General features: G+C 43.1%; 1 protein-coding gene across 1 annotated transcript in view; it reads left to right on the top strand.

The window, feature by feature from the left end:
* Window positions 1-333: 333 nt before the first annotated feature.
* The window catches only part of LOC142210116 (annexin A1-like), a 50,478-nt gene continuing 34,542 nt past the window's right edge, over window positions 334-16,269 (top strand). Inside the window, exons 1-4 of the mRNA XM_075279146.1 lie at window positions 334-470; window positions 13,661-13,741; window positions 13,886-13,973; window positions 15,802-15,896. Coding sequence (XP_075135247.1) covers window positions 13,676-13,741; window positions 13,886-13,973; window positions 15,802-15,896 — 249 coding nt within the window. The 5' untranslated portion in view covers window positions 334-470; window positions 13,661-13,675. The remainder of the gene's footprint in view (window positions 471-13,660; window positions 13,742-13,885; window positions 13,974-15,801; window positions 15,897-16,269) is intronic.

Below are 16,269 nucleotides of genomic sequence, written 5' to 3'. Positions count from 1 at the left end.
AACCCATGTTTTAGTGCCGTAAAGCAGTAGTGCTAACCACTGAGTTATTGTACTAATCCAGTTGCGGTCACCTCTTTTGTGATTTAAAAGCTTGTCTAACCTATTAACCCCCTGAACCGCCTACTATGTTTATACACAACGGTGAATCTATTTGTTACATTTACAGTACACTACAAACCTTGTAAAATTACTGTCACTAATTTATACTAAAAAAAAATCATAACTTATGGTGCAATTTCTAAACCTAAGTTCAGTTTGCTACAGGCAAGGGAGGACAAGATGTCTTTGACTTCATTGGGAGTGATTTGTATATGACATCCTCACAACCAGACAGCCAGTCACGCTGCAGCACAGAATATCCTTGGGTTGCTAGGTGTGGTTTTGCAACGTCCTTATAAAATTCTGAAGCCGAAGGCAGCATTCTTCTGCTAAGTATTCGTCAGATCGCTTTGCAGGAAGTTTCTTGACCTGTAAGTTTTAACTTTCTTATGTTTTGCTCTTTATGTTTTAGTACTTTACGTTATTCTGTTCATATACGATTCATGCAGCCAAACTTTCCAAAGCTATCGTTGTACACAGTAACTATAAAATAGATTTTAAAACTCAGAAAAGTGTACAGTTTAGGAAACTGGTAGGGGTTGCTTTTTCTGTGGTTTCTCACCATGGCAACATATGTGGAAGGTAAGCCAAGCTATGAGTCACAAGTAATGACTGGCCCTATACTGTCTTGTAGGGAAAAGTTTTAAAGCGATATCTTCCATATTTCTATGGCGTTTTTGAAATCTTGAAATACTGCTTGCATTTATAATGGTAATAGAAAGGAGATGCAGATCTGTGACAAAATGTTGTACAAGCAAACTTTAAAAGGAGACATTCTTATTTTGAGTGTCCAAACTCGTTTTTCAGGTTCTGGACAACTTTTTCTCAAGTCTGGATGTAAGAAATAATGGCTCTGAGTGTTTTTGTTCTACCATTGTACATTTTATCCTAAAAAAAAATATTGAAAATATAAAAAAATACAAAATTCTAAGAAGAAATAAAAGGGGCTAAATATATACATATTGGAATGATAAGCTGTTACCATCATGTTACAAAGCATGTTACAGTGGCAAACAATATACCTTTATTATGTATGTTACTTTTGTAGATTTGGTGATAAACAACTTTAAAGCCTTATGCAAATGTGTATTAGTTGATGTTATATGTAGCAGTCGGTGACCAGGCCTTCATCCCTGGTAGCACTGCTCTTGCTAATCAACACCCAAACATCCCCTGTCTGCGCCACCCTGTTAAATGATCCTCCGACTGATGATGTCACCCATGAGCGGTGCTCCCAGGGCTGAAGGACCTTCTCATGAGGCTGGTTTAAGTGGTGTTTTTTTGCTGAAGAATTAAATGTAGTTTTTAAAGAGGACCTTTCATGTCCTCAGGCACATGCACTTTTATATACAGCTAGAAAGCCAACAGTGTGCTGAATTCAGCGCACTGTTGGCTTTCCTGCTATGTGCCCCAGAACTAGAGATTTTGGTCCCCTTACCAATATCTCTTCACCATCAGAAGGATGTTCCTGACAGCCTAGCCGGGCTGTGAGGAATGGCCCTCCTGACAGTACTGTCCATAGCTTTGTACTGTCTATTAGAGATGAGCGAGTAGTACTCAATCGAGTAGGTGTTCGATCGAATACTACGGTATTCAAAATACTCGTACTCGATCGAATACTAAGTTCGAAGTTAAGATTCGAAGCAGAACCAGCGTTGAATGGCAGAATGCTATACATTGCCAATCAACACTGGTTCTTCTCTTACCTTTAGAAGACTTCTCCCTGCGCAGCGTCCCCACGTCCTCTTCCAGCTCTGCATTCACTCTGCTTAGGCATCGGGCCTGGGCAGAGCCGACTGCGCATGTCCGTGCGGGCGCGGGCATGCGCAGTCGGCTCTGCCTAGGCCTGATGCCTAGCAGAGTGAATTCAAGGCCAGAAGAGGACGCGGGGACGCTGTGCAGGGAGAAGAATCCAGCCCGAACCTCACTCATGGACTTGGTAAGTAGAATTTGATTGAATATTGCGTACCCCTGAAATGAGCATTTCCCCCCATAGACTATAATGGGGTTCGAAACCCGTTCGAACAGTCGAACAGTGTGCGGCTGTTCGAATCGGATTTCGAACCTCGAACATTTTAGTGTTCGCTCATCTCTACTGTCTATAGCTCTGTACTGTCTATAGCTCTGTACTGTCTATAGCTCTGTACTGTCTATAGCTCTGTACTGTCAGAGGGGGCATTCCTTACCGCCTAGCCATGACGCTGAGCTGTGAGGAACGCCCCCAGTAGTAGTCTATTGGTGAGTGCAGTCGGAAATCGTCAAAATATCAGTAATGTGAATAGTCCCCATTCACAAGCAGTGAAAATAATGTAGTGATGTGATGTCCGTTAAAAAAACCCCACTGTGACAGAGCCAAGTTTTTTGTTTTTTTTACTGTGGTGTGAACATAGGATAAACCAGAGTTTTTCAATTTAGTGTCCGTTGGCATACAGGTGAAATGTATAGTAATATTAGACACTGTATGTAGTTCTTCAGTGAAAAGAAAAAAAAACTCTAAAAAAAAGCTCTAAAGGAAAACAAAGTATAAAGTCGGCCTTAAACATCAAAAGCTTCACCAGCCCCTCCTTGTTATTAACCCTCCCCATACTGTCTATTTGTTCTTTCTGCAGTATTCCTTTCAGGCAAACACACAAGTACATGAACTTTAGCAGCTTCACAAACTTCAATATGCATTATGGTATTAACAATGGCTTAAAAAGTGAGCACAGACATAAAACTGACAATGGACCACAATGACTAGATGACTCGAAATATCTAATCCCATATAAAGTGAGTGTTACAAGCTCCCAGCATCGCTGCCTTGTCTAAAATGACTCATTTCCTGTTACAAATATTTCCTTGGTAGGCTGGAAACAAATTGAAGTCATATGATCATTCTAAAATAAATGTTCAGCCTAGAAAAACTAGGTTATTTGTCCAAGTCCAATGTTTCTGTAGGTATAATTGTCGTGCTGTGATTTACAAAAACGCGACGATTTTTGAGATCACAGTATGTCCGCTGTGGATATTTTTCTATAATATGTGGATGGGATTAACCTGAGTTCAATCCGCTTTGCGGGACTGTAAAAGGTTGCTGCAGTTGGTTATAAATAAATACTCATAACTGCTATTAAAAATGGTCTGTTCTGATTTTTGCTCCTGACTGCATGAACCATGAAAATACATGGTCGCGTGCATAGGGCCATAGAAACAAATGGATCAATGTGCTAGCTGTGAAAAACATATCTACCACGTTGACCATGCACACAGTTGTTGCCTAATGGAGATGATAGTGGTCTTGTTTCCCCCGGGGCACTTCTAGTTGGGAGCTCTCCTAGATGAGCCGGTGTAATGGTGTTCAGAAGTGCCCTTGATGGCGAAGCAGATACAGATACAGTTCAATTCCCCAAAGCCTTGGTTTTAGGAGGTTTGCCAGGAATAACACCGACTCTGCAGTAATACACTTTCCCTACTCCTCCTCTAGTACCACTCCCAGCATCAGTAGACAGGGTCTAACACGGGGCAAAGAGTCCTGATAGGGACCTGGGTACCTGAAAACTAGGCCCAAATGCACTACTCCTGTCAGGGACCTCTGTTGCTCCTACTGGCACGGATGGCAGATGTCTCTCAGAGACGCACCAAATTTCCTCCCTATCTCAGGGGCTGTCTCTGGACGAACCTGGTATAAGAAGACTTCCTCCTAGAGCCTGGACTGGTGTCTGATGGGATCTTAGTTGAGTTCTCCCTCTGCTCCGCACAGCAGGGCACATGCAAGATGGATGCTCAGATAGGCTGCAAACACTACACTGGACTAACTCTGCAACTCTCAACAGGAGGCAATAAACTCTCTTTTCAACTCCGCTCAGTGGCCTGTGATTGGCCAGGAGGTAGTAAGACAATATTTAAACTGAAGAGGGGGAAAACACCAAGAAAACAGCACATCATATCACATTTAGCATAGAACATATAAGATAAGACAAACCAAACAACCTGTAGGCACAAATGACAAACATGAAAAATATAGCAGCTCACTCTGGGATGCTGCAGAAATGCATTGTGGTTTATGCCACAGCGCTTTTTGAGGATAGTCCATATAGTTTTCCTCTTCAGACTTTCTCCTTCAGTTATATCTATACAGAATATACCAGTGTTTTCATAGATATAGTTGACATGTTGTGATTTACAAAAATGCAGCAGTTTTTGAAATTGCGGCACGTCCACTGCAGATATTTTTTTGCAATGTGTGGATGGGATTAGCCAGAATCCCATCCATTTTGAAGGTACTGTAAAGTCCAGCGGCAAAATCGCAGATTTATACTACATCTGTCCTGACACCGCTTTTCCTATGCTGAAGCTGTGCCTACTGAGTACTCTCTGTACTGATTCCTCCCAATGCTTACCTCACAGCCTGTACGTCAGCTAGTGCATTTGAAGGTAAGCATTGTGGTTGCATCAGAAGTGTAGCTATATAGGGTGCAGGGGTGGCAGTTGCTACTGGCCCTTACAAAGCTTCAAGTTACACCTGTGGTTTACTTACTGCATAATCCCCAAATACAGGAAATGTTGTTGTTACCTGTAGTCCTAACATACCTGTACTCAGTTATTATGGTGTTACATAGTACAGATAATGTAGAGATTACCTGCAGTCCTATGTGATGCCTCGGCTAATGCCATCATATCTTTTTGAATCAGTTATCACTGTCATGCTATGTTTAGATCCCTGCTGGTGTGTCCGTTGTCCTAGCTCATTAGAGGACCAGAACAACAGACATGTGGACTGAGAAAACAGCAGACAGCAACAGTGCTGGGTGACAATAGGATGTTTGTGTCCATTCTTTTAGACTAAAATGGCCAGATGAAAAAGTCAAACTTTCAGTGACTGTCAAAAATCTCCACATGAAAAAAATCTGCAACAGAGAATCTGACTCAGATGTGAACCCAACCTTATCTGTTACTTAGGGCTGTCTGTAGTTGACATCTGCTACATTGTATGTACCGTGTTTCCCCGAAAGTGAAACATCCCCCGAATATAAGACCTATTGCAGATTTTTATAGGCTAAGAAATATAAGGCCTCATCTGAAAATAAGACCTAGTGGTCTAGCAGACATTGCTTACGCTGTCACATTGCTGCAGCACCCCTAATGCCCCCACATTCCCCTGCTAAACATTAGCGTTATCTTATTAAATAAACAAGTTCTTGCCCATGGGATGTTTGCTGTGCAAAGAACATATGATGGAAAGCATTGCAGGCACTGCTTCCAGGGAACGCTGTGCGTGGTGTTCTGTGTGTGAACAGGAGAGCCAGCTGCTGCCACCAAGCATCGTATGCGGAAGGAGGGGGAGGGGTAAGAACTTACTTAATCAGAAAACGCTAATGTTTAACGGGGGGAGGGGGGGGGAACAAAATTTGTCTTATTTTCGGGGGAAACGCAGTACTATCTGTGTGTAATCTGTGTTGTTACATAGGGCTGCACATAACGCATATTCGCCAACTCACTGAAAAGTCAAAAAAAGGAGTGACTTCCTGGTATTCCAGAAAAGTGGGTGAATTTCCCAAACCCCGCAGAATGCTCTTTCAACTGCCATGATGCTGGTCACAATATATGTGACATTTTGTTACTGTCACATCATAAAAAAGGGACATGACGGGCACATTTTATATTTGACACAAAAATAGAGTGTGCTAAATCCCAAAAAGGTGGTGTGTCACATCCTCAAAGGAGTGGAGCTTTATATAAAGGTATACTGTCAATAGTTTTTTTTTTTCTGTACCACTGACATTAGGTATCCCAATTCCATTAGGTATTCTCTAATTTCACCCCAATCCATTTTTTTTCCAGCTTCCCAGTACATTGTATGGAATATTAAATGGAACCATTACATAGTACAATTTGGCCTGCAGAAATAAAGCCAGATGTGAACCTAGCCTCAGATGTACTGTACATACAGTATATACTATGTAATCGCATGAATAAATAAACTCTACCACAGCTAGTACATCCAAGAAGGGAATCCATAGTAGCATTCAGGGAAAAACTAGTCATTAATAATAATAATAATAATAATAATAAAAAATTGTATTTATATAGCGCCAACATATTCCGCAGCGCTGTACAATTTGTAGGGTTCAAATACAGACAGAAAAATACATTACAAAGAAAGTCGATTCACACAATGGGACTGAGGGCCCTGCTCGCAAGAGCTTACAATCTATGAGGTAGAGGGGGGTGACACAAGAGGTAGCAGGGGCGGTTATTACTGTGCAAGCACCTCCAATTAAAGGGAAAGTGTTGTACTTAATGATGTTAAACATATTTTTAAAGCACTTCTGGTGAGCATTCTAAACATTTTCTATGTTATAGACTTTGTAAAAGACTCTGGCCATTAAAGGGGGCTGTCTATTCTTCTACAAGCTGGTGGGCGTGCTTTGACTGTTTGATTGACAGGACACTATAACGTAGCTCAGTTGACATACGGTAGACCTAGCGTTTACCATGAGAGATTATTTATGATTACCAGAAATCTATAATAATGCAAATCAAATAATATGCACAGTAAATGTATATTACATTACACAGGGTTGGAGAACACTTACATGTTCCCACACATAGAATTGCAGTAAAATCAATGTTATCTTTGTGTTTACATAGTGTCAGGGTCTGGGGTTGCTAGGTGGGGTTGCATAGACACACAAGTCCAATTTCTTTAGTCCAAAACAAAGGTAGAGTTTTATTTTCACTCACAAAAGGTAGTGCAGCAACAAAATGAAACAATACAAAAATAAATACCTGACCGGCTAGGCTCTAACATAGAATAGGTTACTTCACCTAGAATAACAGAAATCAAAAAGCCAGTTGAATCACTCAGGACAAAAAATATGACCTCTTTCTTTGGCTCTCCAGCCAAGCTGTGCCCACAGTCTGCTGCTAGAGCTGACTTCTTAAGCCTCCCTTGATAAGCAGACTTTCTGCAGCTGAGTGGCTGCCGGAACATCCCCAAAGTGTGGACTGGAGGGGGGGGTGGAATGACAGGTCCCACTACCAACCTACCTGCCATTCCTAAAAATCCAGCCCAGTAACCAGAACTCTGAAATAACCCTCAGCAGACAATAGTTATCTGCTGAGAAACGTTCTTTTTGGAGTTTTCTCATCTCACCCACCTTAGTAGTCTGGGTGAGACGTACACCCCCTCCATTACCTGAGCAGCCTTCGGCTTACAATAGAGAGATAACAGACACTGTTCCAGCACTTATCAGTAAACTTAAAGGGGTTGTCCCATCTCAAGGATCCTATCTATACTGGTAGCTTATGTAAATTGAAGCCGTTTTCTAAATATATTGCTTTAGAAATTCTACTTTGTTTGCCTGCTATCTGAGATTATTAGAGATGAGCGAACACCATTCGATCGAATAAATATTAGATCAAATATTGGCCGTTCGAGGTATTCATTTCCAATCGAATACCACGCGGCAAACGCAGTAAAAATTTGTATCCCCTCCCACCTTTAATGGCGCGTTTTTTGCACCAATAACTGCAGGGGAGGTGGGACAGGAACTACGACAGTTGAGGCATTGAAAAAAATTGAAAAAACCCATTGGCTGCCAAAAACATGTGACCTCCCATTTATAAGAATAGCCAGCGCCATCTTCGTGACATTTGCGGTGAGAGATAGGGAGAGCGATCTGCTGAGGGCTAGAGAGGATTAGCTTCTAGTAGGCAGGGAAACACAACAGCTCTTTTCAGAAGAGGGGAGGGCCAGTCGCATCAGTGATTGCCACAAGTAACTGGTGCAGAATATGATGGAGATGTTTCCATCAACGCTCATTGGCGGCAGAAAGGAGAGTTCCTCCAAGAGGCTAACAACTGCCATCCGGTCAACACCCGACAGGGGCACACTCTCCAAGGTCTGGGACACGTTAATAGCACCCCCTCTCCAAACTACCGCCACTGAGGGGCCTAGTGTCACCAGGAGGGACAAGTATAGGCGCATGTTGCGGGAGTACCTGGCCGACCACAGCCCTGTCCTCTCCGATCCCTCTGCGCCCTATACTTATTGGGTCTCCAAATTGGATTTGTGGCTGGAACCTGCACTGTACGCATTGGAGGTCCTTTCCTGCCCTGCCGCCAGCGTGCTTTTGGAAAGGGTCTTCAGCGCTGCCGGTGGCATAATTACGGATAAGCGCTGCTGTCTGTCAGCTGACAGTGCTGACCAGCTGACGCTGATCAAAATGAACAGCCCCTGGATAGACCCATCATTTTCATGTCCACCGGTGTCAAGCACCCCGACATGAAGTTTCATGTATGTGCTCACTCTCTACAATTCCTCCTCCTCATACTCCTCCACCATCAATGTTGCACAATTCTGCTCCTACTAGGCTCAATCCACCTTGATTCCCCCAAACTCTGCTGGTTAGAGGTTGAATCCACCCTGATTCCCCCAAACTTTGCTGGTTTGAGGTTGAATCCACCCTGATTCCCCCAAACTCTGCTGGTTAGAGTCTCAATCCACCCTGATTCCCCCAAACTCTGCTGGTTAGAGGTTGAATCCACCCTGATTCCCCCAAATTCTGCTGGTTAGAGTCTAAATCCACCCTGATTTCCCCAAACTCTGCTGGTTGGAGGCTGAATCCACCCTGATTTCCCCAAACTCTACTGGTTAGAGGCTCAACTAACCTCAAGGGCCAAAAACACTGCTGGTGCAAGGCTGAACTAAGTTAAAGGGCGTAAAACTCCTGAAGTCACCTAAAGAGCCTCAATCTCTGCTGGTAGCTCAGCTTAAGGGCCTGTAACTTAATTTGGAAGGGCTCACGTTAAGGGCCAGAAGAGTGAATTTTAGAAGGTCTTACTACATCACACACACACACACACACACACTAACAGTTCAGGGTGGGTACTGTTGGATTTCCCATTGCCTATTCCATCTGTGGTTGTCATGGGCAACGTGATTTAAAGGGGTGCTTGGTAATGTTTCTTTAGCTTCAAATTTGGGTTTCTGTCCATCCAATTGGGGAAGAAAGAAGGTTTCCAGGTATTTTCCCACTTTGATAGAGTTTTTTTTTAGCGTGGTAAGTGTGTAGTTGATAGGCTGTGATGGTGGAGTAAACCTGTGACTTGGACTTGTTAGATGCCCCCAGGCATGCTTCCCCTGCTGTCCCAGTTGCATTGCAGATGTGTTGTCATCATTTCCTGAGGTATCATAGTGGACTTGGTGACCCTCCTGATCCGAATTGTGGGTTCCCCTGAAACGAAGCATTTTTCCCCATAGACTATAATGGGGTTCGATATTTGTTCGAATAGTCAAATATTGAGCGGCTATTCGAAACTAATAACGAATATCGAATATTTTACTGTTCGCTCATCTCTATATTATATCTCCCATTGTTTACACTGCGTTGTTATAACCAGGGACCTAGGAGATAGGACAAGTGAAGTTACTTACTAAGTGCTGGACAATGTGTTCATTTAATTGCAGTTTGCTGATAAAGCTGGTCTGTTATCTCTATATGTAAACACACAGATAAAATGGAGTCCTTTCTGTAAAAGAATCTACATATTATCTGATCTGTATAAGTGTTGTGAGACTTCTCCAGCCCCTTTAGCAAGAGGGAGGGGGAGGGAGGAGAAATACAGGAAGTGAGAAGCAGACACTACATGCAGCTTGGAGAAAGACCCCAGGCTGAGATTGGAGAAACCCTTTGAGTTAGCTGAACTGATGGCTTGGACAGAAGAGCAGTAAATACTAGCTCCAGGAAACAGTGAGTGAGTCCTGTCATCTGACCTAAGATCAGATTATAGGCCGGTAGCCTTGACAACAAAGTGTAAACAATGGGAGGAATAATTTCATATAGCAGGCAAACAAAGCAGCATTGCTAAAGCAATATATTTAGGAAAAGGCTTCAATTTACATAAGCTAACAGTATAGATAGGATCTTTGAGATGAGAATACCTCTTCTGTAGGAGATTTCTTTGCAGCAGTCACCTCACTAAATGGTACACTGATGACTGCAGCTATCGTGTGTGTGTGTATATGGATAAAACACAGAGGTCATTACTTTCTTCGAACTCCTGTAGACCACTCACTCCTTTTGAAAAAGCCCTGACTTCGCTTCTATCATTACAAAGGAAGATTGCCTCATGTAAAACTATGCTCACACGATTATCAGAACCTACAAAACCTACTTTTCTGTTAGTATGGGAGAAAGAACTTGCACTCAAATTTTCTGCAGACGATGTGGATTATATTCTAAAACATTCTCATGGACAGTCGGTTTATGTGCGATTGCAAGAACTTCATTATAAAATACTTACCAGATGGTATCATACTCCTGATTGGCCTTTTCGACATGGTCTTAGTGATTCGGATATCTGCTGGCGTTGTCACAAGGAGTCTGGAACTATGCTGCATATATGGTGGTCTTGTGACTTGATCCAGCCGTTTTGGAGTGAAATTGAAAATAAAATTAACAAAATTTTGCACACTTCTGTGCCACTTTTTCCAGACAACATACTTTTGTCGAGCCCAGACGGCTCTCTAAGCGCTAACAAGAAGGTCTTATGGTCGCAATTGATTGGAGTAGCAAAATCGCTGATCCCCTTGTTCTGGTTAAACACCTCTCCCCCAACGATAGATCTGTGGATAGAAAAAGTGCATCAAGTAGCACGTTTTGAAGAGTTACTTAGTTGGAAAGAGAGACAACATGACAAATGTTAAGATCTGGTCTAGATGGTGGAAATTATTTGGCTAACGCCTTACTAAACTAGAGTGGTTACTTTATTTGTTTTTCTATTTTTCTCTGGTTCCCCCCGCCCCTTCCCCCCGTTTCCCTTCCCCCCTGCCCCCCACCCTATCTTTTCTCGCTTCATTCCTCTCACAGTATTTCCCACTTTCTCTACATCATACATGTCCATATACATGGTATATCTCTGTTTTGATATTTCCTGGTACCAATACCGTGGTGATATACTATACTGTTTTTTCCTGATATTTCATGGATTCAGGCCCATGTTGTTTCTAGTGAACTATTGTTTTCCTGCTAATACTATGTATTTATATCAGCTGTACACTTGAAAAATCAATAAAAAGAGATTAAACAAAAAAAACACAGGGTCACAATAGCTGATTTCACACATTATCTACATCCCTTCTATGCAATGACTTCTGCAGAGGTCAAAGAGCATTCCATAGAACTCAATAGTATCTGCTTCAGATTGGTGTGCCTATGGCCGGTCAATGGATGATCTCCCTAAGACTGGAAGTCACAAACTTTTCTTTGCTTGGTGACAAGAGTGGAAATTCCAAGATGTTTAGAATTTTTTTTCAAATATTGATATTGACATAGAAAGATAAAAACATCACCACCAAAAATTCTTAGAGTAAGAATAGCTTATGCTCAGTTCACACCAGCATTCGGCAGTCCGTTCTCAGGTTTCCGTCTTCTGCATGCAGAAGACGGAAACCTGTCATGCCGAGTCCGGCCGTGAGCGCCGGTGAGCGTTTTATGCTGTCCGCAGCGAAACCGTTTTTTTTTTTTTAAACCGGACACAGAGTACTACATGTCTGACCCTGTGTCCGGTTTAAAAAACCCGATTTCGCCGCGGAAAGCATAAAACGCTCACCGCCGATCACGGCCGGACACTTTCCAAACCCATTCAAATGAATGGGTTTGAAAGTTGCCGGCAGGTTTCCGTCTCCTGCCCAGTTTTGTGCAGGAAACGGAAACCTGCAGAACGGACTTCCGGGGTGCAGATGTGAACGAGTCCTTACCTGATCTGGCAGTCTCTTGATGATGGACCTAGGGGTTTTTGGTCAAGTTCTGACACCTGGGTCATGATCGGAACCACCCCCACCCCCCGGTCTCTCAGGTAATTAATTACCTGTGCTATGAGGACTTGTTTTACTATAGTCAGTTAGCCCCCCCAGCATAAGTAAATTACATGTGAGATCATGAAAGGAAGGTGGAGTCGAATTGCTGAGTCCAATCACATGATCTGCAGGTTGGAACCAGGGCTTAACCCTCGGGAACATCAAGAGTCTGCTGGATCTGGTAATCTTAACGCAAAGTGAAACCCCTTTGTATGTTTAATAGAGATGAGCAAACGGCGTTCGATCGAATTGATATTCAGGTGAGCTGAGTGTGTAGGAGATGTAGATGTAGGAGAGCTGGCAGATACGCAGCAGACTAACACACTCAGCTCTGCTAACATCGGCCAGCTCTGCTACATCTTTGGTGTAGCAGCTCTGCAATACACCCAACCATCCCTCCATCTACTCCTCCTGTCACACACATCTCGTGTGTAGCAGAGCTCAGCACACACTCAGCTCTACTACATCTCTACAACAGAGTGTAGAGATGTAGCAGAGCTGAGTGTGTGCTGAGCTATGTTACACCAGAGATGTGTGTGACAGGAGGAATAGCCGAGCTGAGCGCACGGCTAGCTCTGCTTCATTTTGCAATAGGAATGCATTGACCAGTGTTAATTGGCCAGTCTTACAGCATTCGGCCAATCAACGCTGGTTCTGCCGGAGGAGGCGGAGTCTAAAATCAGACCAGAATGGAAACTGCTGTGGACGGCTCTTAGACTCCGCCTCCTCAGGCAGAACCAGCGTTGATTGGCCGAATGTTGTAGACTGGCCAATCAACGCTGGTCAATGCATTCCTATGGGAAAAAGTCCGCTCCGGCATATCGCAAGCTGACAGGGGATCCTGACATAATAAAGGCACTTGATGCCCCCAGACATGCTTCCCCTGCAGTCCCAGTTGCATTCCAGGGTGTTGGCATCATTTCCTGGGGTGTGATAGTGGACTTGGTGACTCTCCTGAGTCGAATGGTGGGATCTCCCATAGACTATAATGGGGTTCAATATTCGTTCGAATATCGAATCTCGAACATTTTACTGTTCGCTCATCTCTAATGTTTAATATAAAAATTAATTTAAAGGGATCCTATCATTAAAATGCAATTTTTTATGACTAACATGTAGGAATAGCCTTAAGAAAGACTATTCTTCTCCTACCTTTAGATGTCTTCTCCGCGCCGCCGCTTGGTAGAAATCCCGGTTTTCTTCAGTATGCAAGTGAGTTCTTTTTCAGCACTGTCAGCTCTGCTGAGGCCCGATGGCAGAGCCGACTGCGCATGTGTAGAAGTTTCACCCCAGCGCTAGTAGAAGATGTGTGAACAGGCCGTTCCAGAAAAAGATAGAGGATGCCCCCAATGCTGCGAGAGAACTCATTTGCATACTGAAGAAAACCGGGATTTCTACCAAACGGCGGCGCAGAGAATACATCGAAAGGTAGAAGAATAGTCTTTCTTAAGGATATTCCTACATGTTAGTCACAAAAAATTGCATTTTAATGATAGGATCCCTTTAAACAATGGTCCATTTAAGGTGACTCCTTCCTTTTAATAGCATAGACAGCCACAGTATGATAGAAAAGACAACCCACTAACATGAGGCACATGGTGCAGGTGCCCTCCTCTAGCAAGAGTTACATGACAGTGTACAATGGTTATTTATATGTCGACATTTTAACTAAAAGCAAAACAGCAGATAGTTACAAAAGAATATGCTTAATTTCTACAGAGATTAATCTTCACCATGTCTTTTATGCAAGAGTTCCTAAATCAGGCCTGTTTCCTGGATGGCCATTCTGAACATGCTTCCGTGAGTATACTATACTTTTTTTTTTTTTTTTTTTTAATCTTTCGCTTGTGTAAAGTATTAATACAAGTCATTGATTTGCAGGCACAAATGTTTTCTGGACTCAATATTCGTACTACAGTATAATGAACAATTCTTACTTTACAGCAAACTGCTTCAGGAGGTGTTAAGGGGGCTCCAACTTGTGACGCTGCTGCAGATGCTTCTGCCATAGACGCGGCCATCAAAACTAAAGGTATATGCCAATAAATTGCTATCAATCTAGTGTTTAAAATGATTTGTATAATAATTTGGATGCCACTGTAGGGAAATATGATAACTTTATTATAATGAAGTTAAAGGGACTGTCTGAAAGCTTGGAAAAAATAAAGTATTCACCCCTCCGATCCTGCAACATTCCGACCTTTGGTCCTTGTTTACAGGATGCCAACAATTATGTGCCATATTGAGACTTGAGCACTGCAGCCAATCACTAGCCTCAACAGTCACATACTGTACTTCTGGCATTATTGCCAAGTACGGGTTTATTGACGTCTGAGGTGACCTATAGAAGGTCCTCTTCCACACAAAAAAGACCTGACCTTGCAATCTTTGGTTGCATCATCTCCTCAGACCACAGAGTATAATAAGTGGAGTCCAGGGAAAGTAACCCCAAAATCCATTTACCTACCCCTGCTCCTTTTCAGGGCCATTTTTGCTTCGGCCTCCAGGGTGTTCTGCCTGTCACATGCAGATGCTAAACAATATCAGGATATGACATCCACATGCTGACATAGAGCACAGCCCCTTCACTTCCCTTGGAGGCTGAAATGTAGCGGGTTCGGATAGGAGAAGAAATAGGTGAGTAAAATAGTGGCCACAATATGATTTTATGAAAACAAAACAAAAAAACACGCAACCCACTTCTGCAGGGCCCCCTGTTCTTTGGGCCCCACACAATTACATTGGTTACACTATACCCAAATGAACCCCTGAATATGAGCCTACAGCAGACTACAGATGCCATATTGCAGATCCAAGCAACACACTGCAATGCAGCTAAATTCAGGGATGGACTAACAGTGTCACCTACAAGGCAGATTTTGGGTAGGGCCACCAGACTGAGTACACAAGAATGTGATGGTAATGTGCATTTGCTGCAGAATGTGTATTGGCTCTCCTGCTGCTAAGTTGGACCCACTAAGAATGAGACCTCTGAAAATACTATATCAATGAGTCCTTACAGTCTACAGTCTTACATTTCCTAACTAGTGATCATTCCAGTTACAGATACATTAAGTTGTTCCAGTGGCATAACTAGGAATGGCGGGGCCCCGTGGCAAACTTTTGACATGCCCCCCCCGACCGACACCGACGTCGAAGACCTCGACTGACCCCCTCCTACTCATTCTTGCGCGTTCTATTATGCCCCATAGTGGCCCCTGCACACAGTATTATCCCACATAGTGGCCCCTCCACACAGTATTATCCCCCATAGTGGCCCCTGCACACAGTATTATCCCCCATAGTGGCCCCTGCACACAGTATTATGTCCCACTGTGGACAACCATAAACAATTATTATACCTCAGACCCCCAGAGTATAATAATCAGAGACCCAGGGGGAGAAAAACATTAAATAAACTCTGTTACTCACCTATCTCCCGTCTCCTACGCTGTCGGCCTCCGAAGTAGTCGATCTTCAATTATGTCAGCCGTCACATGACCTGGGGTCATGAGACGTCAGACGACTAGGCTGAAGTCTGCACGGATCGTGGAGAGGTAAGTAACAGTGTTTTTATGTTTCTTACCTCTCCCGGTCCGCCAATCATTATACTCGGGGGTCCGAAAAGACCCCTGAGTATAATGATAGCAGCGGTAGCAGCTGTCACCGGGCCCCTAATGTCCCGGGCCCTGTGGCAGCTGCCTCTGCTGCTATGGCGGTAGTTACGCCACTGGGTTGTTCCACCACACTGCCATATTGACACAAAACTTGATAACTGTTCAAGCTTGTTATGTATATCTGTGATGGTTATCTGATTGGAGCAGTTTATACAAAACTTATGTTGCCATTTGTTTCCACAGGTGTGGATGAAGAAACAATAACTAATATTTTGACCAAAAGAAATAATGCTCAGCGCCAGGCCATTAAGGCAGCATACCAGAGTGCCACTGGAAAGGCAAGTGCCGTGAAATGCCCCCATGCTTCCAGTTATTTGAGAAGAGAACCCAGAATCTAGACCACACACTTCTGTTGGGATTGAAGTCTGTGTGACTGGTTTTTAGGGTTATCCAGCTGGATAAAATGTTTTAGAATTTTTGCAGAATTGGTTAAAAAACAAAACCCTTCAGACAGATAGATATAGGGTTATCTGAATCAAATTTTTCTCTTAGTGAATTGGTTCCTTTCCCCAGCTGGACAATCCTGATAAGGACACACCATACTGACAAGGTGAATGGTTCTGCTCATTTGTCAGTTTCATAGTACATTTTTGGGAAGAATAACAGTGCAACAATACATTTCAGATATTCTAACATAGATCCAAGAGAATT

The sequence above is a fragment of the Leptodactylus fuscus genome, chromosome 1 (genome assembly GCF_031893055.1).
Source record: "Leptodactylus fuscus isolate aLepFus1 chromosome 1, aLepFus1.hap2, whole genome shotgun sequence".
Lineage (NCBI taxonomy): Eukaryota > Metazoa > Chordata > Amphibia > Anura > Leptodactylidae > Leptodactylus > Leptodactylus fuscus.
The sequence above is the reverse complement of the archived record's forward strand: the minus strand, read 5'-3'. Positions and strand labels throughout refer to the sequence as shown.